Raw genomic sequence first — 27,491 nt, 5'->3', positions numbered from 1 at the left:
GTGTGTGCACGTACATCACATACGCACACAAGCTCCTCCAGGACATCCTTCTACAGTGCATGTGATTCAGACTTACAAGCGCCTCTTCCCACCAGGTCTGTCACCAGCCAACACCTGGCTCTGCTTAGGAAAGGTTTGAGCGTTGTTGCTCAGGCTTGAGGGGCACAGGCAGAGCTCTGTGGGAAGACCAAGACTAGCAGGAGGGCTGCAGGTCAGGGCTGGGATGGATGTGTTGCTAGAGCTAGCTGGAGGGAAAAGCTTCGACCAATCTTGTTCACAATTTGTCTGGTTCTAGCCAGCACCATCACCCTCCTCCTGCCTCAAGCACCAACTTCCTCCTGTCACCACAGGGTCAGAGAAACCAGAAAGTGGACTTGATGTGGAGCTTCCTCACAGCTTTGTGGTTTTATTGTTAACAGAAACAGAAAGTGCATCTCATGAGAAACCAGCAATATGGAGCCTATAAAAACTCCATGAGGCAACTGCAGCTAAACACAGTGTGATTGAAGGCACATGGCAGGAGGATGTGGGGTGCTCTGCAAACACCTACCTGCCATATAAGGGGCCGAGCAAGCAGCTTTGTTCTCCCACAGAGGGACCAGGTCTCTGCCCTCCAGGGTGGCTGGAAGAAGCTGTTGCCCATACATAATAAGTGCATTAGACTAGAGTGTTCTCCCCTATGATGCACTTGGAGGCCCCATGATGCTGCAGTGCTGGGGCTCTGTCCTCCATGTGATGTTTCAAAGTTCATTTCAGAGCCTAGAGAAATCAAGCCCTTGTGACCAAGCTACAACGCACATCTGGTGCTCCAGCACCTGTGTGGGCAGAGACTGGGAGAGGTGCCCAGCTAGCCCAGGTTGTAGAGTCACTACCCACATCAGCTGTATCAGACTCAACAAGAAAAGTCTCAGCTCCAGTGCAATGTGGCCACATGGACTGTTGCTCCCACCTCCCCTGGCTCAGAGTGTATCATGCCTCTATACAAGTGGAACAGGGCTCAGCATTAGGATCCATGCCCACCAGAGGAGAAGCCAGGCCCTATCTGTGGCTCAAATAGGGTGACCAGACAGCAAATGTGAAAAATCGGGATGGTAATAGGAGCCTATGTGAGGAAAAGACCCAAATATCAGGACTGTCCCTATAAAATCGGGACATCTGGTCACCCTAGGCTCAAACAGGGAAGGAAGAAAAGTTAGTGCTGGAGTCGCAGTAGCTGCTGGGGCTCCCCTGCTACGTTCTGGCTCCCCTGAATTCCCAGTCACCTCTCCATGGAACCCGGCTAGACAGTTTGGGGTTGTGGCAAGTTTCACCACAAGGCTAAACGTCCTTTTGGGTCCAGGCCTTTGGCAAAGCCTCAGCCAGATGCACAGGGCATTTCTGCAGCTACCGCCAGGGGAGATTATGCACGATGATATCAGAGTGACAGTGAAGGTTGCAAAGGAAGGCAGCAAGGGGGATATTTCCAATCCAGAGGCTTTGCCCAGTGACACCGGATCTTGGCCCTGTCCCAGGGACAGAACACCTTCAGCAGCTCTCCACCCCCTGCACCAGGCAGCTGCCCAGAGGAGATTAGAAGGGCACGGAGGAGTCTGGATGCCAGATTCACTATAGGTTTGATTTCAGACTGGGTCCCTGCTGCAGGCTCCTGGGGCTGCTCTCATGGAGCTTGGCTTGGATGAGCTTCCGATGAGTGGTGTTCAGCACGCCAGTGTCCAGCAGGTCCTGGTCAGTGATATTTCTAGACAAGGGAGAGAAGGAGAGAAACTGAGGGAGAAGCCAGCAATGCAGCACAAGGCAGGGGACTCAAGCACCTATGACTATTGGACATGGAAGGACTATGGGACTCCACAGGTCATCTCCCCCTAGTCTCTGCCCTGCGCTCTGCATCCAGGGCTCAGCCAGGAGACCCCAACTCTCCTCCTGCCCCATGCTGAACTCAGAGCTCTTGCCAGGATGTCTGGAGGCACACGAGCTGGACTGTCACACTCCAGTAAGGCACAGTGGTACACATGAGCCAATGAGCCCTCACACACCGCTATCCTTACGATACCTGAAGAATTACAGATCATCCCAGCCATTTTCATACAGCCCTTCCTCATACTGTTCCAGGCCCAAGTGGCTCAGCCACATGCCAACATTCCGGGGTGATCACCACTACCACAGGGCCACTCGGAAAGAAGAACCAGGATATGGCCCAACAGCATCACGCCAGGGGACTACAAAGCAATGACTCTAGCCCCAGCTCTGCCGAGTCTCCTGAATCCAGTCCTGTGCTATCCCTGCTCATCCCCCCTCACAGTTCTGCTGAGATGCCTCCCTTGTGACCTGCAGCATTCTACTGTTCCAGCCCCAGGCCTTTCCTGAGCCAGACTGACTGTGGTACCCAGTGTGGACAAGGGAACTAGGATGGGAGACCCCAAGCTCGCTGGTGCCCAATCAACACATTTACACGCAGGTCTCCAGAGATTTGTGCATTAACATCCTCCCTACACCTGAAGTTCCTTCAAGGCCCAGCATGAAGCCCTTGCCAGGCATGGGGTGTCTTGTCTTGATGCATCATGTCCACCTGGCGTATGAACCAGTTGGTGCTTTCCAGTGTGGGTTGCCCAGGACATACCTCTCTAGCACGGTTGAGTCGGCGAGTGTCCCGCTGGGACCCTGCCCCCTCCCAGCAGCTCTGCGGTGGTGGCTCCAGGGCGCTGCGGGTGTGGCGGAGCAGGTTCTTCCGGCCCTCTGGCTGGCTGGGGTCCAGGCAGCTTCCTCTCTTGTGGGACTCTGTGTCCATGTCACTGAGGCACCAGGCCATGTGCAGGGCTGTGAGGGAACAGTCACCCGACGTCTGCGGGTGTCTCGTCAGAATGGCTGACTTGGGCCTCTTGTGCCTCCCAATCTGGGAGGGGCTGAGCTGGTGCTCACAGGAGATGATCTCGGGGACAGAGTAGTGGGGGCTTCTCTGTAGTTGTTCCTTGGAGGAGGAGCAGGCTTGTGCTCCTGTCAGGCTCTGGAGCCTGCGGCATGGAGAATGGTCCAGGTACCTGTCAGCCTGCCTGTCACTGGCCTGACTGTAAGGAGGCTCAGACAGGCTGGGACACTGCGCCCAGGTGTTGGGGACCCCCTCAAATATGAAATAGGCTGGATTGGTGTAACTGCCAGCTGCCTCCGGGAGGCTGAGGGGCCGGCTCCTGAAACAGACAACAGTCGAGTGGGTGTTTTTGCCCAGAAAGACAACTCCAACAGATAGATCATCCCAACACCCTGGGACAAACCCAACCCCAGTTCCTGGCAGAGACAAACTGACCGACATCCCCAACACCATGACAGAGAGACAACCATGGCACTCTAGGGCAGATGGACCGATAATCCTAGAAGACAGACGGACAAGCAGCTACTTCACCCGCTCAGAATGCACCCTCATTCGGAAACTGAACTGAACAACTCCCATCATGAGCCCTGGACTGGCAGCACCAAGTGTCCTAGCAGGTTAATGGCCAAGGCGCGGCATGCTAGCAGCGTTACCTGATGGCACGCAGAGCTGGCTTGGAGAGGGTCGAGAAGTCGGACTCCGTCTCGTCTGTCTCAAAGCTGATCCACTCTGCACAGAACAAAGACTGTAACGGTTAATGGGAATGCAGCAAAGGAAAGTGTTTCTACTGAACTGTCAGCCCGGATGGCGGGAACTCCCAGCTGCTCCAGTCCCAGCCTCTCCCTGCTGGGAGCTCTAGAGGGAAGGGGGCAAGAGGAATGGCAGCAGGGGAGCTCCCACTTATTCCAGGCCTGGCCTCTCCTGGTGCCTCCTGGAGCAGGAGAGATGGCTGCAGGGGAGCTCCCCCCAGCTTCTCTGGGTTTTCCCTGGTCCCCAAGTGGGGAACTGAAGCCCATATCTCTGAAGCAGCAGCAGTTCAGTGGCATGGCTGTATTACCGTAGAGCCTCTCGCGTGTGCTCCGCCTGTCCTTGGGGACTCGGACCTTCATCCAGCCACGCATGGAGCCTGTTTCTTCACCCCGGTGGAAGAGGAAAGTCTCAAACTGCTGGGCCAGGCTGCCAACCATAGATCTCATGGCAATGCAGCACTCACCTGCCCAGAGAGCACAGCATCACCTCAGAGGGTGGGGCACCCCATAGTCACTCAGGCATCCACCAACAGCAGCTAGCATCCTCCTCCTCCCACTCGCACATTCCCATGGAAAAGTACTAGGACCAGGGACTGGTGGATGCCACACCACAATGTGACATCCACCAGGAGCATGGAGCTGTTCATATACACAGAGCTAGTGTCCATTGGGGGTGGGGGTGGCTTGTCCTGCCAAAACTCCAGATGTGTCCCTAGTTTCCCTGTAGCTTGGAGAAACCATTTTCTCCTGGGGGAGATGGGAGTCAGTCTCCATGGTCACCACATTCAGGCTACAGCACGTCTTCAGTGAGGCACCAGCCTCTCCTTCCTGGGCCTGCTCTGATGGTCAGGGCCCTGCACTATCTGCAGGCCCCCAGGTCCTCCCCCTGGGTCTCAGGGGCAGCAGGGGCTGAAGGACAGTGCCCTGCACTGCTGTGAGGAGACCTGGCTGCTGTCCCTCAGTCTAGTCTCTTGCTCCTTGCTTCAGGAGGGGGCAGGTTAAGCCACAGTGGGACCTGGACCCTTCACGAATGTTGATGCTCACACTGATCCCCCTGGTCTCCTGCTCTGGGCTGCTCCAGAACACAGGGAGCCCAGTAGAAATCACCTTAGCCCTCTGTGGGGTTCATGTGCCATCCTGGCCACTCCCTAACACTCCCCCTTTAAGAGGATGTGCTGGACACACACCATATGACTCGCAACTGTCCATGCCCTTGATGCTGAGGAGCAGGTGCTGGTCCAGCAGGTACTCCAGGTCCGACAGGATGGGGCTCAGCTGCACAGGGAGAGACAACAACTCTCAGAAGATCTGCAAACTGCCAATCCAGCCACAAAGCCTGAGTTCTGGGCCTGAGCACTGGGCTTAGGTACAGTGACATCACAGTGACCCCACTGTCCTGTAGTGCAAGGGAGAAAGCCCCAGTGCTCACCACTGGGTTCACTCTGTGTGCAAAAGAACTTACTCAGGAGATCAGCCAGGGAAAGAGAGCACCAGGGAGTCAGGACAGAGGGAGAGGGATGGGGTGCCCCAGGGGCAGGGCCTGGGAGAGAGAGGAATGGGTATGCCAGGGGAACAGGGGATGGGGGTGCATTTCAGAGCCAGTGGGGTGGGAAGTCAAGGCCAGGGAAGGGGTGGAGGAGCCAGGGAGTCTAACAAAGTCTACAGGCTGTCACTCCTTATAGTCTGCCTATGTCCTTCTCACCTGCTTCCCCTTTGTTGTGCCAGACACAGCCCATGCACACACACCCCTCACTGTGCTTACCACTGGCAGCTGTTTAGCTGACCAGCTGAGTTTGAGGAAGCCCGGGATGTCGCTGCTTTGGGAGCTGTTCTCCCCACTCCGCTGAGACTCTGGCAAGAAATTAAGAGAGAATTACAAGAGCAAAGCGGCGTCCTGCTGCCAACCTACCCACCCCTCTCTCCACCTGCTACCAGCCTCACGCCTCTTCCCTGCCAGCTCCAACCTCTGCTAGGCACCAACCACATTGCCATGGGGAAGGGGAGTGGACTCAACCCAGGACAAATCCCAGTTGTTTGCCATTGAGATAGAGCTGCCAGCCCCATTGCCCCCAGAAAAAGAATCCCAACACAGGAACAGACTGCACGGAGAGCACATCACCCACTGTGGAAATGCAGCCACCTCTGAGGTGAGATGTAGCCTCTGCTTATACCATGCACAGCAATGGTGTACAACAGGACAGGAAGTTTAGAAGAGGCCCAATCCTTGTGAAACTCAAGGCTGTCACAATCTAACCCAAGTGTGACACCAGCATTACTCTTCAATTCTCACACAAAATGTCTTGGGATATGTAATGAGCGCAAAAGCCAGAAGCTTGGCTGTCCGTCTCACTTGAAAAACAGCACCTCGTGCAGCACAGCAGCCTGGGCCCTGAGGTCAGTAACGATTCTGGGGCGGCACCCCCTTCTGAGGAGCCCTCTGCAACACAGCGCCCCTTAGCACTGCACCGGGGTCAGCACTGACTCCGTGAGGAATGTCACCTGTGCTGCCCCCTGGCAGCGCTAGGTTTTCCTTGCTGGTCTCCCTTCCGGGTGCTAGGCAGGCTTGGCATGTGGCCGGTAGAGATGCCCAGGCTGCTCTCACCTTCCAGGCAGTAGGAGTGGAACTCAATGTAGCACTTGCTGCGGCTGGCTGTTTTCACAATCACCTCGATGCTGTCCCACTCGATGCAGGCCAGGGACTCGGGGCTGGAGCCAGGAGCTGCCAGCACAGAACAGCAAATCAGTGTATGCTGACGGGGCCCCACCCTGTCCCCAGATCTATCCCCTCAGATGGGCTGTTCCCCTGCTGGCTGACATGACCCCTTGAGGACCTGGGCAGGGTGTCAGATTGCTACTACCCCAAAAGTAGCAGGGAGGGGTCAGTCATAGCTCAGGTCTGTCTGCAGGGTCAGCAAAATGAATTCCTTGGATCCTACTCCCCAGGCAAAGATTGACCTATTCATCTCCTCACTAACAATGCTAACCAGCACTGCTGGCTGGTAGCCCTGTGGCGACATGTGTTGGCCCTGAGGACACTGCATTTTGAAAGTGATGGCAGAACCTACTCAGCACATACGGGGCTAGGACTGCAGCACTCCAGCCCTAGATCCACCAGGGAAGCAGGCCCTCCCGACCCTGTCCAGTGGCCAACAGGAGGCAGCCTCCTTACCCTTCCTAGGCACGAACTGAGATGTCACTCCCACCTCAAATGTGGCAAAGACAGGCGAGTGGTCACTGGTCACAATGTCATCAGTGCAGCCTGAAACACGGAAGAGGGAGCCACGTCACTGCCACAGAAACCCACTGTTCCATGCCCCTGTTCCAGGCTGGGCCTTGAAGGTGCCAGGCTAATGGCCTTTGTGCTTCTAGGCAGCTCCCGGGGCTCCTCACTCACCATATGAGTTACAGAGCATGTGAGTCTCAGGGTGTGACTTCCACAGGATGCGATCGCACCACGAGGGAACGTTGATTCTCACCTACAACCAAGAGCAAATAAGCTTTAGGTGCATGGCTGAGCCTGGTTTGAGCTGCTTGGATTTCCCTGCAGCCTCCGACACTCCCAGCGCATCTCCCCTCCCAGCTGAACTAGGGAGGTTACTATCCTGTTCATTCCCAAGGGCAGGGTACCGTTCATCCCAGTGTCCCTGAAGGCATGGGTTCCCCGCTGCTCACTGTTCAGGGACAGCACAGATCACAGCGCGAGAGAGGCAGGGAGTGTAGGGTGAGGCAGTGTGGGCTGAGCACTGGGCTGGGAGCCAGGAGCTCTCGAGCCCTAACCCCAGCCCTGCCATTGCCTCACTCTGGACTTCCTTGGTCCAGCTATTCCCTCGTGGCCACAGGCAGCCAGCACAAGCCAGAGGAGCTTCAGGGATCCATCCTGAGAATAGGGATGGCTCAAAGCCACAGTGTCTTCATCCCTACCCTTAATGCAACTCAGCTGGAATACAAACTCGAGCCTGCGGGCCCAGTCCTATTCCCTCTCCCAGCCAGGTAGGACCATGGAGCACCTCACTTGGGACAGTCCCACATGGGAGGCCTGGCCAGATCCCAGCCCCTTCCTCTCGAGGCCAGACACTCACCCCTGTGGTTTTGAACTTCTGCCAGACATAGCTGTCCCGGGAGCCCCGTTCGTATCGGTACGTGGGAGGGAAGGAGATGTCTCCCTCACCTGGAAATGGAGCAAACAGGAAGACCTGGAGGCGAGACTGTGCCAGACACCCACAGCCCAGGGCAGGCAGATACTGCCCACAGAGCCCATGGCAAGGCCAGAGAAATCCAGTCAGATTATTCTGTCAGACTAGAAAAACCACCTCCTCCCCCACTGACACACACACATCTACTAGTGCCCCTCAGCCCTGAACTTCATCCCTGCTCTTGCTCTGCCAAAGCACTTCCACCCTGGCCTGTAGCCCCTCTGCTATCCAGCCCTGTGCACAAACATCCGCTGGGGACTAAGCTGAGCCATCTACCTCACTGAGCCTACCACCTGAAGCCGGGTTTCTTTTGTGCACCTCAAGGTTTCTTGCATATTTAGACACCATGTAGCTGGGAGGTGACACTAGACTGTTCATGGCTGGGGTAGGCGACAGAGTGGTGGCTTGGATGGGTGAATCTGTGGAGTCTAGGTGTGGGGGGGGTGGTGAAGCTCATTGGCCCATAGCTGTTATCTGCATCTTGTCAGGGGTTAAACCCCAAACCCCATCCTGGCTGTGCTGTATCTGCTGTTTTTGGGGACCTGGGGGCTCCAGTCTCTCCTGCACATTTTGGCAGCAGTTGTAGAGCTTGTCCTGCCTTCAAGCATTGTTGAATTGTGAGTGCAGGAGGTGGCCAGGGGGCATGGTATACGGGAGCCTTGCTGGGGGCGAGGCTGCAGACGGGCAGGCAGTGCTCTGGGCGGGCAGTGTGGGCTCCCCATCTGTCCCCATAGCACTCACTAAATCGCAGGAACACCTTGTTCTTCTCACGCTCCAGGGTGAGCTGGTCCACGGCCAGCAGGGCCTCAAACTCCTTTTTGTTCACATGAGCGAAGATGTCCTGCGAGGGAAGAAGGGAAGGTCCATAAGCGCTAAGGTTTGCAGGGCTTTTCTGTACCCTTCCCCCAGCACGGGCTCCCACCACAGGAGTCCTCAGAGAAGACAAGGAGCTCCATGTTCACAGTCCACACCCATCCCCTGCATGCCTTTGGGGCTGGGCTGGGCTGAGGGACTGAGCTGCCTGCCCCAAGAGTGTTCCCACAGGTAGCCCGTTCTCGAGAGCAGCTGTGCGGAGCTCAGCAGCAACCCAGGGCACAGATGGGACCAGTGTCCTACCTGGACCTCCATATCCAGGCGGTAATTGAGGTCTCCAAACCAGAAGAGGTGGGTGAAGCGCAGGGTGAGATCGAAGCTGCCGAGTCTCTTGTCACCCAGGACCAGAGAGCGCAGAATATCACTGTAGTTCTGGTTCCGCCTGCACCAGGTGAGGGTGGCACAAGGCAGAGCAAATCAGGGAGATCCCCCGGGACTCCACTGCCCTGCAAATCCGCAGGACCCCACCTGCCTCCACAGATCCCCCTGAGACCCAGCTCGCCCTGATCCCTACCTGCCCCCACAAGGCCCCTCTCCCTGACCTCGCCAGTTCCCAGCCCCTACCTTCCAATTTGACAGTGATCAAAGTGGCATTAACCCCAGCCCCTTCAAGCCAACACCTTGGCTTCTCCCCAGCCCTGCAGTAGGCTGGACAGTGTCCCAGCCCTGCACACATCTACTCCAGCCAGCTGGAAGAGCGCAGCCTTTGGGTGAGCATGTCCAGCCCAGTACCCAGGCTGTCTGGCCGTGGCCGGGAGGCTGAGATGAAGGCTGACTGTGGCTGAGGCAGAGGAAAGGCCAGGACGTGGTTAATCAATACAGGAGGTGATGCACTGGCTATGGGGCAGCTGTGCTGGCATTCCCAGCCCCCTGAGGGTCTCATATAGGAACAGGGTTCAGGAAGCAGCCCCCCAATCACCTGTGTGTCTTCTCGCTCCCCGAGGCCAGGTGGCAGTTCACAAACCCAAACGACGTCCCGTTGAAAAGGAAGGAGACGCCCACAGCCCCTTTGTTACCTGAGGAAACACACCAGGCACAGTCAGCCCTCAGCCCTGCATGTTCCCCTTGCTGGGGGCTCCGCACAGGACCTGGCTGTCCCCATATGCTCTGATCCCCACTGGGACCTGAGACCTGCTCACCCCCTGGTATGGCCCCCGGAGCACTCCCCTCTGCCCCAGATACAACCCAAAGATTGCTCCCCAGCTCCCCTCCCCCTGTCCCAGATACAGACCCCAGACCACTCCCCTGCCCCTTCCCCAGATATGGCCCTGGAACATGTCCCTCCTCCCACCCCAACATGGCCCTTCGAGCATTCCCCTGCCCCGCAGTGTTCTCCTCTCCTCCCACTCCAGCCCCCAGATGCCCTTCCCCTTTTGCTACACCTAGTGTGTTTGCAATTCCTGTTTTCACACTTGACGTGTTCACATGACTGATCCGGCGTTCGTGCTCTGGTTTTACCAGCACCACAATCTTGATGCTCCAGAGGCACTGTAAGGCAACCTGCAATGAGATTGGGGAGGGAGTGAGACCACCCCAAGAAAGAGTAGGGGAATGAGAGCACACTGTCCTCTTCTGGAAATCACGCTGCAATAGGCAACCCTCCTGCAGCTGGGCAAGGCATCCCTGAAGCCTTGTGTACAAACACCCCCTACCTGGGCCCAAAATCAGGTTTGGATTTGCAGCGTTTGCTGGGTCTGGCCTGAGCCATTAGCTCACTCCTGGGTTCTGGGCAAGGCCTGTCTGAGCTCAGGCTGTGGGGAGATTTCTCAGGCCTTCGTCCCAGCTCTCTGGGCATGACCATGGCCATCCGTGCCACAAGGCCTAGCTGTAGAGGCCACAGCCTGAAAAATGGCACCACACAGATCAGAGAACATGTCCTGCCTAGGCAGGCACCTACGAGGATAGCTAAGATAGAATTCAATTCAACTGAAGAAATTACTCTCCCAATGGGGAGAAAGGGAGAGAGAAGCCAGGGCCGTGAGATAGAGAGAAGAGGACACAAGTGAGAGGACAAGCTCAGCTTCCCCATCTCCCACTGGAAGCATTTGTGGGTCCCTGAACTGTTCTCCAATCCTTCAGCCAACAGGTGGCAAGGGGGATGGTGAAGGAAGCAGAAAGGTGAGGTCAAACAAGCCACCAAAGTGTCTGAGCACCAGGTCCCAACAACAGGCTCCATTGGGGGAGGGCATCTTTTCTGCTTGTCAAGGGCTCTGGTAGTGTGTTGGATCCCTCTGGCTTTATCTTAGGCAGTTGGTTATGGGTGTAACAGCCCCAGAACAATTGGTTGCTGAGTGATCTACTTCCAATAATAGTTGGATGCAGGTAAGTCTTTCCAATAGGCTCTTTACTGAGTGAGTGCTGGCAGGCACCGCTCCTTACAAAGCCAGAGAGGGCAGGTAAGGTAAGGGGAATCAAGAGGAACAAGGGATACTAGGGGACATGGGTGCTGTCCCTCCCTCAGCATTGGGTGAATGGGGTGGCCTGGGCCCATACCACTCGGAAATCTATGGACATCAAGGTCTTCAGAGAGGCTCGCAGGAACTCCACCCATTCGCGGTCCCCCAGCGAGTTCTCCTGGGTGCCAATAACATAGATGTCATGTGGGATGCCGGCTGTGGTCTCATCCTGAGTCTGTCCCAATCCCCTCGATGTCAGCCATGAAGCCATGGACCTGGGAGGTGGAGCGCTGCCTGAGGAGAAACGAGAGATGGGATCAGATTGCTACATTTAATTGCCTCCCCACCCCTGCACCAACCCAAGCGCATTGGTGGAATATGAAGTCCATGAATTGGAACCACGCTGGGTGAAGTGGGATTTGGTTACCTCTCATTCTGCGCCAGGCCCTGGGGGGTCTAATAGGTCCCCTGTCAAGGATGGAAAGTACCATGGCAGCTCTTGAGTCCAGCCAAGAGACCTCTTGTTTCTGAGGTTTGCTGCCATGTCCCACCACCACTGACCATATATCAGCAGCTCTATTTACTCAGCAAAAATACAAGGTGTGGCAGATGCATCATGATATTGACCCACCATAGCGCAGACGAGCCCAGGTAAGGCCTGATGGCGAGGGCTTCTCCAACCTTCTCACCCCACCAGGACTCAACAAGGATCTCAGAACTCCTGGGCATTGCTCCCTTTGGAAATCTCTAGAGATTTCAACTCCAGAACTATCCCTGGATTCACAACAAGAACCCGTTGTCACGCTGGAGGTCTCTGAGTTGTCCCTACTCCTTACCCATGTTCCATGTCCCAACGTACACAGAAATGAGGTCTGGCTCATCCAGGTTGGAATGCTGGATCTTCATGAGCTGCAGCAGTTGACAAAAGGCCTCTCGCTTCTGCAAGAGAAGAACACGACTGCCTGCTTGGGTCCTGACACAGAAGGCAGAGTTCAAGAAAACATGGTGCCCAAGCTGAGCCACAGGTCTGTCCCCACAGATCTGCATTGGTGGTGGCCAATGTTTAACTACCAGTCTTCAGTGCAGGGCTCATCTGTATCACCCTGGAGCATCCCTAGTGGTGGACAATCCTGCTTTTAGCTGTAACCCCCTGTCTAGTGATGATCAATGGATGTAACTGTCCTACGACCCACTTCTTAGGAGAAGAGCACAGGAGAAAGGGCCTCCAGGACCACAGTCAAGCTCACATGGGCATCATGGAAAGAGGCAATGAGAATAAAACTTGACCATGGTTGGGCTGTCTGGTGTGGCAAGACCACTGTCAGTCGTGCTGACCAGCATTGTCTCATTGTGTCCTAGTTCTCCCCCGTCTGTCTGTCCGCATCCACCTGTCATCGCTCGTCTTCACTTAATGTGAACTGTTTGGCACAGGGACTGTTTTTTCATGTTGTGTGGTGCAGTGCCTAGTACACTAGGGTTCGGGCCCACTATAATAATAAACCCCCAGGGCCGCAAATCTCTAGGCTCCTACCAGCTAAGGAGTAGAGGGAGAGGAGGCCCCATGCTCCAGCAGAAAGCAATGGAGCACACTGCAGCCTCACAGGCCAAGCCTCCTTGCTGAACAGTTCAGAGTCTAGGGTTAGTCTGTGATTAGCTCTCTTCAGTGCACCTCCCAGCATAGTATCTAGGTGATTCATATAAGTGCCATGGTCATCAGCTACCTGTAAACACACATGCAAGGCACACAGGGAAAAGAAGCACAGGGAAAAGAAAAGCAAACAGACAGGGAATCAGGATACTGGTTCCTCTCTACTGGATACCAATAAGCTGAGGGCCAGCTCTGCCGACTCACACCAGAGGTGGAAAGCAGTGCTGCCTGAGAGGTCTTTCCCACACCAGCAGAGGGCAGTGCTGCACAGCCACATGAGCACCTGGCTCTGAGGATGGGCTGAAGCCCCTTGTTCCCCTCTCTGGTTTCATGGTGATGTTCCATCTCCTGGGTGCTGAGGGGAAGCCCTCACCGACTTTTTCAATGATCCCTTTGTGGGGGACAGAATACCCTACATCCAGGTGTCACTCAGAGAGCTTGGTCTAAGGGCCCCTGCACGTTCCACGCCAACATCCCCTCATTGCCCACATACAGCAGAGCATAAGTGGGTTTCCTACCGGCCAATTCTCAGAGGTCGGGCAGAGAGAGCCTGGATGCCAGCCCACAAGTAGGGCTAGTCTGCACCAGGGGCAAATACTGCCCTGAGGCCTAGCCCTAGTCTTTTGCTGCAGTGAAGCTGGCGGGAGCCCAGCTTGGGGAGGACCTCTTACCCGTGCGTTCTGGAAGATGAAGTCCCTGGTCAGGCTTCTGTGTTGATCTCTGTCATACACCAGCCTCACTTTGCTCTGCATGCTCTGGTATTTAATCAGCTGCAAGACTGAAGACAGCCACGCCAGCGACAGTGAGACACAGAACAGCACAACCCCCAAAAGCACAGCCAATACATGCCAAAGGAAGGGTCCTGCTGCTGCCTCTCAGCATGACACAGAGGGCTGTGGATACGGCTGCCCCTCATTCCCCCAGGATGTCACACTGCAGGAAGGCAGCCGGCACTGAGCTCACCAAGCGGGGCTCTTGTGTGCATCCAGCAGGCTCTGGCTTATTCCTCCCGTCCTTGGGATAACTGTTCAGCAGATTACCCAGGATGAAGGAGCCCATCACCCTGGCTTCAGCCAGGCAGCCTAGTGATGGTCATGTTCCATTTGTGCACCACAGAGTATTCTTGACCTCTCACTGCTGCTTCTCCCATGGGTCTACTTCCACAATGGGCCAATTACCCAACAACCTTCCAAGGCCTACGCCAAGTCAATGGAATGAAGGGGTTTCCCCTACTTTTGTCCTGAGAGATGATCTCCTCTGGAGAGCTGCAGCCCCTCTTTGTGATGGCCATTGTCCCAGACTCCACGTCCACTGTCAGGGAAGCCCTCTGTGTTTTGCCCACTTTCACCTGCAGCACAAAGAATTAGGTTATTGAGGCAGGTGCAACTAGGCTGGGTGCAACTGAGGGCAGCAGCAGGGAATGTATGCCCCTTTATCTCTGTATCTCCCTGGAGTGTACAGATGGGCCAGGGGCTACCCCTCTGCTGGAGGGGCACTGCTCGATGAGCTCACTAGGCAGGTGCTGTAGCTGCTTGAAGGCTGACTTCCTCCACTCCTATGTCTGAACCCCAATGTATTGTGGCAGGTATAAACCAGCTCTTCTCACGCTAGCTCCCGCTGTCCACTGGAGAACAGGAGAAGGGCAGCCCCACAGATTTCCTGCCCCTCCCTCCAGATTGGCTTTCTCAGCTGACTGAAGGGGAAATCACACCCCATGTTGCCGCTCCGACAATCCCACTGCCCAGATGGCCCACAAGCTGCAGGCCCCACATTATGTAGGGCCCAAGCTGATCATGCCCACCCGAGTCTCTGCCTGTGCTGGGAAAGGCCCTATCAAAGGCCCGACAGGAGCAGTGCAGCGGAGCTTGCCACACCTAGGTGCCCCTCTCACCTCAAAGCTCTGCACAGCCATAGGCTTGGCAGTAGGTGGGTGCACCACAGCCACACTGGGAAGAGCCAGTTTGTGCTTGATCACTGTCTCCTGCAGTGTCTTCAGCACCTACAGAGAAAGAGTCAGAGACAGGCAGGCAGGTGGTAAGCAACACAAACAGAGGAACCAGCTGCCCAAGGGAGAGGGTTCAAATCCAGCTGCCTTGCCAGCAGGTGAACTTGGGTTTAGTGGGAGCAGGAGATTCTAACATGTTGCTGGCTGCAGGGCATGGCTTGGCCTTCCTGCTAAGCACAACAAGTGGCAGGGGGAACTTTGGAATTGGGTCCTGATGAGGTACCACTTGCTGTTTGCTCTGTGTCTGCACAGATTAAAGTGAAGGCAACACCACCTATTAGTCAGAGAGGGAGACTGGAGCCCTGGGTTCTGTTCCTGGCCCTGCCAGTGACTTGCTTGCAACCAGTCACCTCCTCTTTTGGTGCCTGAATTTACCCATCAGCTATTGGCACTACCTGGCATGTATTGACTGGGCAGTGCTGGAGCCATCAGGGTGAAGAACCCAGGCAACAGTCAGCAGAATGTGCTCCCTCCCACCCAGCGCTCCTCTCACCCAGGATGGGGACAAGGTGAACAGCTCGTGTTTGGGAGAGCCATACACAGACTCCGTCAGCTTCGCCATGGAGGCATCCAGAGTGATGGCTTAGCTACAAATCACAATGCTCTGCTCTGGGAAGGAGGCGATGACACAGATCTGTCCCTCATGGCTGTCCTGCAGGAGTGGCAATGTCACACTGCTGGTGATAGACATCTCAGCGAAAGTGAGCAGGAATTGGGAACCAGGTGACCCAGTGGGGCAATACAAAGAGCAGAGAGGCCCAGAGGCAGAGGTTGGTTTTTGAAAGTGTTAAATTGGTAATGCGAGTTGTGAGTAAGGTGTGTGGGGGGGGGGGGTGGGGGGGGCTGATTGGCTAGAACCTGTTAGGGGTGGGGCTAAGGAACTATAAAGCATTCTCCAGGTGGAAGGAATTTCCTTCCCTCTAATCTAATGAGAGGCCTGTGCTCTTCCTGAAGTTGTCTCTAATGTCTGGGCGCTCAACCTAGTAGAAATTTGCTCTATCTGGGTTTTAATTTATCCCAGGAGTTTGCTCAAGTTTAATGATCTTATTCTAGTCTGGAGAGCTAGGGGACATTAGTAAAGGTTTAAATTAGTAGCTCTTCTACCCTTCATGGGGGAATTTATAAAAGGATATTTCTTCAGAGGTTGTTGCTGTAATTCTTGTAATTTAAATTTACTTCCTCTGGGATCTTAAATTCTAAATCTCCCTATATTTAATGGAATTCTAACTTCTGCTCTCTTTCTCTTCTTCTTGTAGCTTAATCCATGAGAAATGCACTGCTCATGTGCCATGGTTGCAGTGTGGCAAACTTGTTACCCTGGGCTTCTTTGCAGAGTAACGGTCCCAAGCCCTAGCAATGTGTGCTGAGATTAGAAACTCATTAGTACCTTTTTCTCTATAGAGGAGAGCAGGTGGTTGACAGTGGCGATCTTGCTGAGGAGCAATTCAAGGTCTGGATCGCCGGCCAGGAGACCCTGAACAGAAAGAGAGACAAATTCTGATACCTGGTGCTTTTAAAGCAGCAATGACAGATTAAACTGTAGTGGACATGTCCAGAAACCTTAGCCAGTTTCCAGGGTCACTTCAGTACCTATGGCGAATAGAGCCGCATGAAAAACTGGGTTTTTCTCCCCCAAGTTTGGTAGCCAAACTGGAAAATCTGAAAAAATTCATTTTGAGTCCAAACTGATTTTTTTTTCCTTATTAAAACGCAAAAACATGTTGCTTGGGTCAAACAAAGCATTTTGGAGGTTGCCGTGAATTGAGATTTTTTTGAACCATTTTGACATTTCTGAAACTTAATTTTAGGTATTCTCAGCCTAAACTATTTGCTGAATTTCTGAATAGTTTTGGTGCCCCACAAATGCATTTTTCAGAAAATTTACTATTTGCCAAACTAAAAAAAAAAAAAACAACTCTCTAATGTAGGGTGACCAGGTAGCAAATGTGAAAAATCGGGACGGAGGTGTAGGGTAATAGGCATCTATATAGGAAAAAGCCCCAAATATTGGCACTGTCCCTATAAAATCGGGACATCTGGTCACCCTACTCTAATGGTTATTAACTGCACTTTGGGTCACTAGCAAATAGTTGGGAAGGTCTGAAGACACTTCTCTACGGAACCAAAACATACACACCCAGTTTAGCACAATTAGCACCTCTGGGGGGAGGTCTGTGCAGGGAGCTGCGGCACAGGACTGAGGTGCACAGGCAGAGCAGTGAGGGCAGGTTAGGGCTGGAACAGCGTGGGCGGCTTTGGCTCAGGACACAGGTCTCCACTCCCAGGCAGATGCTCTGGCCTGCGTCAGTCCAGCTGAGGTGTCCCAGACCAGATCCCTGACTTGCCCCACCCCACCACTTAAGTATTCTCCCTCTCCCAGGTCCCTGCATTGCAATTTCCAACCTTCACTGTAGCATCTAGCCTGCTGCATCTGAACTCCCTCTGGATTTGAGCTCTAGCACTTGGTTCATGAACACAGGCAGCTGGCTGGGCCTCGCTCCAGGAAAGGAGCATGGTGCCCTCTATGGGTGAAGATATGCAGGAAAACGAAACCCAAACAATGAAATCCCCCATGACCAACTTCCCCCTCCAGCCTCGACATGCTGACACCTCCAGTGAGGCTCCCTGCCCTGGGCCAGCACTTTGGGGAAGGGGAGGGCTCACCTGCTCTCTTACGGGGCTCCGAGGGGAAGCCGGAGGGTCAAACACTTTGGCCAGAGTCTCTAAACCAGCCAGCGTGAAGTCAATCTCACTGCAAAGGGAAGAGCACTGAGTGGGGAAGCTCTGTTTGGTCCAAGGAGCCAGTCACCAGGACACCCCTGCTGGTCCTCTCCCAGTTCCCGATAAGCCACCAGTCACACCCATTCAGAGAAGCTGGGCTGGGGGCAGGAATCCCACATCAGGCCCCTCTGTCTTACTCGTGGGGAGTGCCATCAGGTGGTGCCACCTGACACCACAGTGCCAGGAACGGGTCCTTCCCACCAGAGAGTGTAGCAAACCAGAGACACTTTCAGTGCCGGAGGAGTCTAAGCAGGGCTGGGCCTAAGACTCCACAAAGCTCAAGGAGGGGGCTGGGATCAGGCCCCTCCCAGAGTCCCGGCAGGGACAGTAACTGCCCAAGAAGCTCCATCACAGTGCCCTGCAGCTGACTCAAAATGAGGAGGCTGCTGAGGACCGGATTACAGACGTGCCCTTTCCTGGTTTGCAGGGCTCAGGGAAGCAGTGCAGGAGGCTAGTTCAGCTGCCTCAGGCTGGTACGGTCTGAGCTGGGACCCCTGCTGCCCCAAGCCTTCCAATCTCCAGAGGTGGCTGAGGCCTGGCTGTGGCATCTTGCCAGGGCCTCCAGATTTAAAGGCTTTTGTTGCAGGGTGACTTGGCTCTGCGATGTGGGCGTGCTTTGCAGTGACTTGCTAACACAGTTGCTGTTTAGGCACTTGAATTTGAAGGATGCAGCCACTGAGGGAGAGGGATAATTGGGAGGGAGGAGAAAGGGGCTGTAATTAGGGCTGAGACCAAGCAAAGGGAACAGCATGAGACCTTCCAGGTGGGGATTTCTCGGCTTGTGGATGAGCTCAGTGAACCACACTCCCCCAGAATCCACACAAGAAGAAATTCACACAGGCGTTTTGTGGAGGTCTGCAGCTTTAAGGTGCTCTGGATGCAGGAACTGGCCTGGCTTCCTCGCAAAGGCCTTGTGCAAGCTGCCTCCTCGCAGGGGGACTTTCTTTTGCAAAGCAGCAGGTGCCATCTGTACCCAGCACATACGAGACTCCCGAGGGGAAGGTCAGGCAAAGCAGCAGATGCCAATTTTACCCAGCAGAGAACAGCTGGCCAGCGTGTAAAGTAGCAGACAGCATCTGTACCCAGCACAGATGAGATGCCCAGAGGAAGAACTGAGAGGGCCGGGTATGAGACATGTAAACCAGACGTCCTGTCTCTAGAGAACAGACAGGAAAGAACAACCTAGCCCTAGGACCTCATGGGGCTTTTCTGCCTCTGACTAGGATGAGTCTATTGCCCTTCATTGCTCACCTGTGCAGCCCACGGCAGGCGGTCACTAAGGCTGTGCTCAGGTGTCTCAGCTGCAGGTTCCCATTCCTCAGGGCCTCCAGGTCAAGCTGTAAGTGGTGACTGAGGTACTCGGCCATGAATCCCATGAAATCGCTGGCCGGGCTGCAACAGGTGGGGATGTGTGAGCGTGCAAGGGAATTTCTTATTGGCAGCCCCAGCTGCCTGCCCCCATTGTGCTGATGCAGGTGCTGCCCCTGGCACCATGGTGGGGAAAGTCAGCGGCTATTGCAGACCTCCGGGAAAAGACCGGGCTCGTTGCCAGGCACCCTGAGCTCTCCAATCTCACTCTCACCATGTGGGGCTGGGCAAGAAGGGGTGTTCTAGTACCACCTGTGGGCAAAGGCAGGTGCTAGAGGTACAGCCCCCACTCTGCCCTTCAATCAAGCTGTCCAATTCCCCCCCCCCCACTGCTGTGGCCTCGCCCTTCCCAATGGGACAGTTTCCACTCTCCATAGGAGGAAGGGAAGGGACACCCTAGCTCTCCTCGCACATGCACGGGTAGCTCGCTCCAGCAGCCTCTGGACATCCCAGTATATAGTGCTTGCTACTTGCTCTGTGACAGGTGTGCCAGGCAGTACCTGCTGTGAACCTGCTCCTGCAGCCTGAGCTGCAGCTGCTGAGATATCTGGGCCTTGTTTAGCTGAGCAGTAACCCACCCACTGGTGCTGCCCGCGATGATCCCACTGTGAGGCACCAGGCTTGGAGGGTGGCTGGCTCTGCCATCTTCACCATCTGCAAACACAAAGGCACAGTATCTTAAGAGAGAAAAGTAACCAGTTTCCCCTCCCCCAAGCCCATCCCTAATCTCCCCGTTGTGTCCAGCATCCTCGCTGGGTCAATCGGGTGTGGGGTGAGTGGAATGTTACACCCCATTTAAGCCATGACCCCCAGGCACAATTAGGTGCAGGAGAAGACTATAATTCACTCTCTTAGGGAGCTGAATGGCCGATCTGCACCCTCCACATCCCCCCATTTCATTTCCTTCCCCAGTCCATGGCTTCATCCAGCCCCTAAATGCCCCCCTTACCACACACGCACCCCCCAGCCCCTCCAGACTCACCAGAGTCCTCCTCCACTGGCTCTCTTGCTCTGTTGACAGGGTAGAGCAGTGGGATCACCAGGCCATTGTTGGGTTGTTGGTAGGCCCCTATTAGATCAGTCAGGGTGCGGAAGCATTTGGCCTGGATGCCCTGGATGGTCTAAGGGCAGAAGAAGAATGGCTGTTGCTCTGGCACGTCCCACCCCAGACTCTGGATACCCATGGCATCCTGCAGCCAGCCCAGGAAGGATTAGAAACGTTATATCTCTCTGTTAGGTGCAGCTAATGAGCCTGTCTCGGCTCAGGGTGCAATGGAAGACTGTTCTCGTCCCAAGGAACTTACACTCCACAAGACCCTGGGGAGGGCGCTCACTTAGAACATTAAATAGCCTTAGCTTTCTCTCCTCTGCCCTGACATCGTGCTGGGGAGGGAGGGAGTTTGCCTAATGTGGGTCATTGTTCATGGGCATCTGTCTTCAGGAGAGATTTGAGTGAGGAGAGGATGGGGGCTCTGGGACAGGAAGATCATTCCACACACAAGGGGGCAACCTGGCAGCCATCAGAAAGATGGGAATGGGAGGAAGACCCAAAGGGGCATGGAGGCTGGTGCCATTGGCACAAGTAAGGGGAGAAGTGGGGACATGCTAAGAGCCAAGGTCTGATCTGAGTGGGTGGAGCAGTGCAGGGCTGTAAAAGGGAGCACCTCTTGGATGGGATATGATCACTGTTTTCTGAGAGATGTCACCCAATCACATGCAGCAGTTTAGGACAGGAAGTGAACAAGAATCCTGTATCCAGCTGAAACTCAAGGTGAGTCAGAAAGGAAATGGGAAGAAGTAGATGTTTCTCTAGAGCCATCCCAGTTATGATTGTAACATCTAATGAAGGCATGCAATATCAGCATCGAGCGGCCAGCAAGCTGTGTTCCCAGGTTGTCGCTGAGCACAAGGCCATACCAGAGATGAGTCTGAGGCTATGACGCACTACGTCTGTGCAAAGGAAACACATCCTGTGGGCTCTGAGCACTGCAGGTGTCTTACGCAGAAAGGAAACCACAGTGCTAGTTTGTGGCTCCCAGCAGGGAGGGAGGCACATACACCCCATCCCCAGATGCTGCCAGTGGTGTGTCCTCCCGTTTGTATCTGCAGAGTAGAGGGTGGAGGCAAGATCCTTCCACATCTGCTTCCTGTGCAAACCCCAAATCACACAGCCAACAGGGGATCTCCATGCCTAGAGGCCATGCAGAGAGGTGCCTTAAGCACACCCAAAGGAGAGAGATTCGAGGGACAGCAATACTAGTGATTGGGGCATCTCTGCTACAGCTGCCTCCTTCCCACCGGCAGCCAGTGGACCCCACTCCACCCACCTGCACGGATAGCAGCCCCTCCTCATCGGGCAGGATCCTATAGGTGTGCACGTGTCTCTGGAACCTAGGAGGAAACAACAAAGTATCAACACCACATTTCCACCCTTGTGGGTCTAACAGTCAGGTGGGGCCAGTGACGGTGGGAAGAGCCTTTAGCCCATTAGGAAGGCAGGAAGGGATCACAGCAGCACCCATGAGCTCCACTATATCTGGATGAATCTGGAAACCAGTTGTTCTCAGGGAAATGAGGGACAATAATACTCCCATTCTCCCAGCTTCTGTCTTGTCTGGGGAGTTTATGATCTCCCTGAGGCAGGGACTGTCTCTCACCATGTGTATGTGAGTGCAGTCCCTACCCCAATAGGGCCTCTGGGTGTTGCCACAACACAAATACATCATAAATTTCTGTCCCATTTGGGAGCAGCAGTCAACGATCCCCAGCACTGTGATAAAGGGCCCAATTGGCTCTCAGAGCATTACCCGTAATTAGTACCTGGGACAAAGGGGGCAGAGAAATTAAGCTTCTAACCCTGGAAATAAAAATATCTAAGCTGTAGTAGCTGCCCCCAACCCAGGCCACACGACAGGGAGCCCCATTGATGGACGTATGCCCTGCCCCCATTGAAGCCTGAAGCTAACTGGCTTGTCACATGGATAAACATCCTTGTTTGGCCAAAGAACCCCCCACAAGGCCATTGCAGCTGGATACTGGTTCTGACTTGAGCCCTCACTCCTGGTGTGGCGGGAGGGTTTGAGTGACACATTTCCCTCCCGCCTTCTCAAGTGACAGGCCAAGCATAAAAGGACTTTATGGGCAAAGGTTTCAGGAGAGGCCACTGATTACAAATGCTTCCAATTCTGGGTCTCAGCTGAAGTACGGTGGGCCTGGCCCATGGTATCGTGCTGAAGAGCCAGACTTCCTGCAGCTCATGTGGCCACTCCTGTTCAAGTGTGAATTAAACTGCCCACAAAAGGACAGCCTAGGCCTGGGCTAGTGAGAGCGCATCCTTCTCTGGGACCCCGAACACCTCACAGCTACTCAGAACCAAAGTAAGAGCTTTGGAGAGAAAAAGTGCTTAGCAGTATCTAAGCCCCTGCAAGTTCTGGGGGCCTGGGCAGCTCACTGGTTAAATCCCCAGCATGCGCTGCGCCTCCCACACTCCTCAGGACCATGTGTTTGTAATTTATACCATGCTCTGGGCCAGGAAAATATCGGAAATGGAACGGCATCCTTCCAAGACTCTTAAAGGAACAGCATCTTATTCCTGCAGCACCCTGACTACTAGCTGAGCTTTCAGTGAGTTATGCAGATGTGTCACTTGGTTGGGAGTTGGGATCAGGGTGGCAGCTCAGTCACTGACAGCACAAAGGGACACCTGCCCACTCAGATCACACCCAGCAGTTAAGCTCCAGCCAAAGGCTTTAAACCATGTTTAGATAAACCTGATACAATGTCGTCCTCATGAATACGAGCAATTGGACAGCACTGGCTAGCCAAATGCAGTGCAGAGCCCTGCTACTACGTTCTGATCCAGAGCCGCAGGACCCCTGGCTAGTCCAGCCCTGAGCTCCCACACAGATCTGCCAATGCACTCAGCCCTGACCTACAGAATCTCTGCTCATCCAGTCCTTGCACAGCTGCACAGCTTGCTCTGCCTGCTAGTGCAAATTTTAAATTGTGTTTACGATCAGAAATGTGACTGTATAAAAATGGCTCCTCCTTACTCACCAGATCTGAGTGCCACGCACATCAGAGTCCAGATCTGCTGACTGCAGTGACAAACTGGTTTTCACAGTCTTTTACTCCTATAAAGCCTACAGGAGCCAGTGCAGCTAGAGGAGAGGGAACTGGCTCAGTGGGAGCTCCTGCATAACCTACACAATTCTTAACTAACTAGCTAATTGCAGAACCTTATTGCTGATAAGCCAGAAAGAGTCCAGCGCAATTATCCGATCCCAGGGGAGTTTGCAGCACTGGCTGCTCGAAAAAAAATGACAGCTTTTCACTTCCATTTGTATACAGGCATTTTTAGAGCAGAATGCCACTTTAGACTTAAGGGCACCAGTAGGGTCTGGGTACCATGGACCACCTAGTGAAGAGTGAATTATTAGAGGAATTACGAATACGTGGAGCATGGGGGGAATAGGCGGCCCGCATCAAAACTCCACTCTGAGTTCCCTGCACATACTGTCCTCATCAGGGACATGTCCTTTTTGTGCAGTGCCATGCATGGGTGAGGACTTAGCAAACACTTTCCCATGCCAGGGATGGACATTTAAAGGATCTCTGTGCCCTGGAATCTAAAGAGTTAACTGTGTGCTTTGCGGGCTGGCTGCTGCTGAGTTTTGGGGTGACTTTGTTTTTACAGAGTCTGGATTGCACCCACCTGCGTGACTCACTCCCGCACTCACAGCACTAGCAGGACCCTGCAGTCTCACACAGTGTGTAGTCAGTCTACTGGACACCCACATCAGAGACAGACGCTGCTAGGACAGATGGGGACACAGTTGGGGCAGGCTTTCTGGAGTCTAAGAACCTGATTCTGCTCCCCCTTACACTGATTAATTGAACATGGTGTAAATGGAGAATCAGACCCGAGGGTCACTGCCTCCGCAGCCACATTTCACAGATCCTGTTCCCAGAGCAGGGCTGCTGGCACCTACTACAGGACAGGCCCAACAAAGAAAGTAACAGAACGCCGCTAGCCCCCAACTAAAACCTCTCCAGCGCATCATCAAGGATCTACAACCTATCCTGAAGGATGATCCCCCACTCTCACAGACTTTGGGAGACAGGCCAGTCCTTGCTTACAGACAGCCCCCGCAACCTGAAGCAAATACTCACCAGCAATTACACACCACACAACAGAAACACTAACCCAGGAACCAATCCCTGCAACAAACCCCATTGCCAACTCTGTCCGCATATCTATTCAAGGGACCTATCATAGGACCTAGCCACATCGGTCACACCCTCAGGGGCTCGTTCATCTGCACATCTACCAATGTGATATATGCCATCATGTGCCAGCAGTGCCCCTCTGCCATGTACATTGGCCAAACCGGATAGTCTCTATGCAAAGAATAAATGGACACAAATCAGACATCAAGAATTGTAACATTCAAAAACCAGTAGGCGAGCACTTCAATCTCCCTGGACACTCAATAACAGACTTAAAAGTGGCAATTCTTCAACAAAAAAACTTCAAAAACAGACTCCAAGAGAAACTGCAGAACTGGAATTAATTTGCAAACTGGACACCATCAAATTAGGCCTGAATAAAGACTGGGAGTGAATGGGTCACTACAAAAAGTAACTCACACCTTGTCAACTGTTTGAAATGGGCCACCCTGATTACATTGGCCTTGTTAGCGCTACAAAAGTAATTTTCCCTCCCTTGGTATTCACTCCTTCTTGTCAACTGTTGAGATTAGGCCACTGCCACCTTAATTGAATTAGCTCGTTAGCACTGTCCCCCAACTTGGTAAGGCAACTCCCGTCTTTTCATGTACTATGATATATATTCTGCTTACTGTATTTTTCACTCCATGCATCTGATAAAGTGGGTTTTAGCCATGCAAGCTTATGCCCAAATAAATGTGTTAGTCTCTAAGGTGCCACAAGGACTCCTCATTGTTTTTGTTTAAACCAGGCAAAGCCACTTGCACTCCAGGTCCCCTTAGAAACAGGATTTTCCCCTGCATGGGGAAGGGCCGGTGGTGATGGGATATCTCATTTAGCCACTTCTCAGAAAAGAGGGTTCCCAGGTTACATCGCTCAAGTTGTAGCCAGGACTGTCTTACAGTCAGGCTGTGTAGTCACTTCTACTAGAAAGACTCATGCTCATTCCATTGATATAGCTGCACTGTAATCTAGGGGTTGGAGCATGGGTTAGGAACCAGGGACACCAGGGGTCTAAACCTAACTCAGCCACTGTCTCACTTTGTGCCCTTAGCCAAGTCACTTCACCTCGCTGTGCCTAGTTTCCCCATATGGGAATACAATCCTTACCCACTTGGTTAATGTCTGTGCAGGGCTTTGAAGGCTATCAGCGCTCAGCAATATTATTAGTCACTCCCACGATGAGCAGCCTGGAGACACCAGAGCCAGATTCTCACAGCAATGTGCGCGCGTGTGTGCATGTTTACACCATAGGATAAGGTGGCCCTCATTAGCAAAGGGCATCTCTGTGTCATTATTCCCTATTGACCTCTCCAGGAATGCTCCAAGGAGTCAGCGCACCGTCAGAGACAAAAGGGATTAAAAAGGCTGGCACCAGCCTGAGGTGCAGAGAGAGATCTCCAGGAACCATTCACCTAAGTTCAGCCTGCTTCTCACCCTGGGTCTGGGCACTGGGGATTTGGGTCTCTGGATTAGAGCCTTTTGGCAGAACAAGCAGGTTTGTAAGTGACAAGAGTCAGAACCTGAAAAAGGAAAAGGGACAGAGAGAGACAAAGATGAGAAGTGAGTTGGGCACTTACAGCAGGCAAAGGGCGTATGCCCCAGACACGGACTCGCTGTCTCGCACCAGGAAGCACCCATCCTTCCCAGCTTTGGCCAACAAATCCTCAGCCACAACACGACTGATATCCCGGTGATACCAACTTGCTGCTGTCATTCTCTGAGCTAGTCAGGCATGGACTGAAAGTTGTCCCCAAAGGTAAGTCCACCCTAGGGATCCTGCTGCCACAGAAGCTCTGGGATCAGCAGCTGCTGTCAGTGATCAGGCCAGACTAATGGGGTCCAAGCCAGAGGGTTCAATACAGAGGCAGCGAAATTTGTTGAGGCAAGAAGGGCTCCCAGCCCTTGGATAAATTAGGGACTGAAGATCAGAACACAGCTGTGCCAGCTTCAGATCAGCATGTCCTGCATGTGGTCTCTGATTCATCTGTTCCACCCGTTAGGAGACACTGTCTTGGATCTGCACGACCATGTGAACCGAGCCAGGCGGAAATCCCCCGAACATTTAACTTGGTCCAAGCAGAGCCAAACGGGGCTAAAGTTTGCTGAGGAGGGCTGGTCGTCCAGAATGCTGGTACACTCTTCATCTCAAATCATTCCGATGGGCCTGCCGGATAGGAGAGGGAACGAGCTGGGGAAGGTAAAGACAAATGTAAAGACAAAAGAAGGTAAAGACAAAGACACTTCTCCTGCAGCAACTTCCAGTAACCGTCTACCCCAGGAAGCTGCCAGGCCCCCTGCCTGGCCTTCAGTTAGGGGCCTATGGTTCCCATGAGAGCCTGAACAATCTCTGCAGCAGTGAAGGTGACCCTATCACAGGATGACAAAAGGACCCATTCTGTACAGGAGTCCAGTAAAAGCAATCTCCCTTTAATAGGGATGCTTAGAAGGGGGAGCTGAGTTCCAGCCTGGGATTCCCTGGGACTGTCCTGGGCAGCAGGATCTGTGCTACAGTCAGAAGAGGAGGGAGTTCCCTCAAACTGACTGTTCCCATGGCAAAGGGTCTGCATGCTAGGATTCCCTGGGGTCTGTCCAGAGAGCAGCCTAAGGGCAGGGCCCATTCACTTCATTAGCCAGAACACACCCAGGCAAATGCCATACAGGGATTTTATGACCTCTCCAAACATGTGCCCCATCCAGAGCTTGGGCCATTGCTCTGGGAGCACACAAAGCACGTACCCTGTGCCCACGGGGCTCTCAGTCACTCCCTGGGGCAACTTAGTCCAGTGCCTCCCGGAAAGCAGACTGAGCTCCGCTAGCTGCTGGTAGCTGTGCTGAATGCTAAATGTCCACTTGATGATTTCAGTTCCCCCCCAGCCCCTGCCTCCTGACTGCACCAGGTATACACCCCAGCCTGTTGTGGCTCCCTGCAGACCCCTAGCTGCTGCATCAAAGCCGGACACATCCCAGACTAAACTTGGATGCTTAGCCCAGGCCCCCGCAGTCCTCCCCTCAGGAACACCCAGGCCCAGGAAAGCTTTCTCCAGTGGTTCTTTACCAATGTCCTGTGGAGTAGGAACAACAGCATCACCCTGCCTGCCAGATGGTTCCTCCGTCCTTCACCTGGCTCCAGCTGGACCTGGCTCCTTTCGGCACAGTCTGGCTCTCTCACTTGTGCTCCTCTTCCTTCTTCTCACCACTTTCCTCTCCTCTGTGGCTGTCCGGACCAGCCTCCTCGCTCCCCCTCCCCCAGGTTCAGTCACTCTGCAGCAGGCGCAGCGGCAGCCGCTCTGCTAGAGGAAGCCAGTATTAGTCATGAGGGTGCAGCATTCACATTCTGCCTCCATTCTCACAGCTCCAGTGGTTCAGGATGCAGCCCTGTTTGC

General features: G+C 53.9%; 1 protein-coding gene across 2 annotated transcripts; it reads right to left on the bottom strand.

The window, feature by feature from the left end:
- Nucleotides 1-386: 386 nt before the first annotated feature.
- LOC140917674 (phosphatidylinositol 3,4,5-trisphosphate 5-phosphatase 2) lies at nucleotides 387-27,356 on the bottom strand. 2 transcript variants are annotated; one of them, XM_073360965.2, is made up of 27 exons: nucleotides 27,164-27,356; nucleotides 25,686-26,296; nucleotides 21,204-21,267; nucleotides 19,859-19,997; nucleotides 19,377-19,530; nucleotides 18,760-18,900; nucleotides 17,392-17,479; nucleotides 16,115-16,201; nucleotides 14,614-14,721; nucleotides 13,956-14,070; nucleotides 13,394-13,500; nucleotides 11,911-12,013; nucleotides 11,172-11,368; nucleotides 10,061-10,178; nucleotides 9,598-9,694; nucleotides 8,922-9,060; nucleotides 8,547-8,646; nucleotides 7,692-7,780; nucleotides 7,007-7,088; nucleotides 6,782-6,871; nucleotides 6,215-6,331; nucleotides 5,375-5,463; nucleotides 4,800-4,887; nucleotides 3,921-4,076; nucleotides 3,517-3,592; nucleotides 2,618-3,182; nucleotides 387-1,738 (listed from the first exon to the last, which is right to left on the bottom strand). In XM_073360965.2, exons 2-27 carry the CDS (start codon nucleotides 25,820-25,822, stop codon nucleotides 1,727-1,729), a joined length of 3,258 nt encoding a protein of 1,085 aa, XP_073217066.2. In that variant the 5' UTR covers nucleotides 25,823-26,296; nucleotides 27,164-27,356; the 3' UTR covers nucleotides 387-1,726. The 2 variants fall into 2 exon arrangements, with proteins under 2 accessions (XP_073217066.2, XP_073217064.2); XM_073360963.2 differs by having other exon boundaries at nucleotides 9,598-10,178.
- Nucleotides 27,357-27,491: the final 135 nt, after the last annotated feature.

Source organism: Lepidochelys kempii, chromosome 9 (assembly GCF_965140285.1).
Source record: "Lepidochelys kempii isolate rLepKem1 chromosome 9, rLepKem1.hap1, whole genome shotgun sequence".
Taxonomy (NCBI): domain Eukaryota; kingdom Metazoa; phylum Chordata; order Testudines; family Cheloniidae; genus Lepidochelys; species Lepidochelys kempii.
The sequence above is the reverse complement of the archived record's forward strand: the minus strand, read 5'-3'. Positions and strand labels throughout refer to the sequence as shown.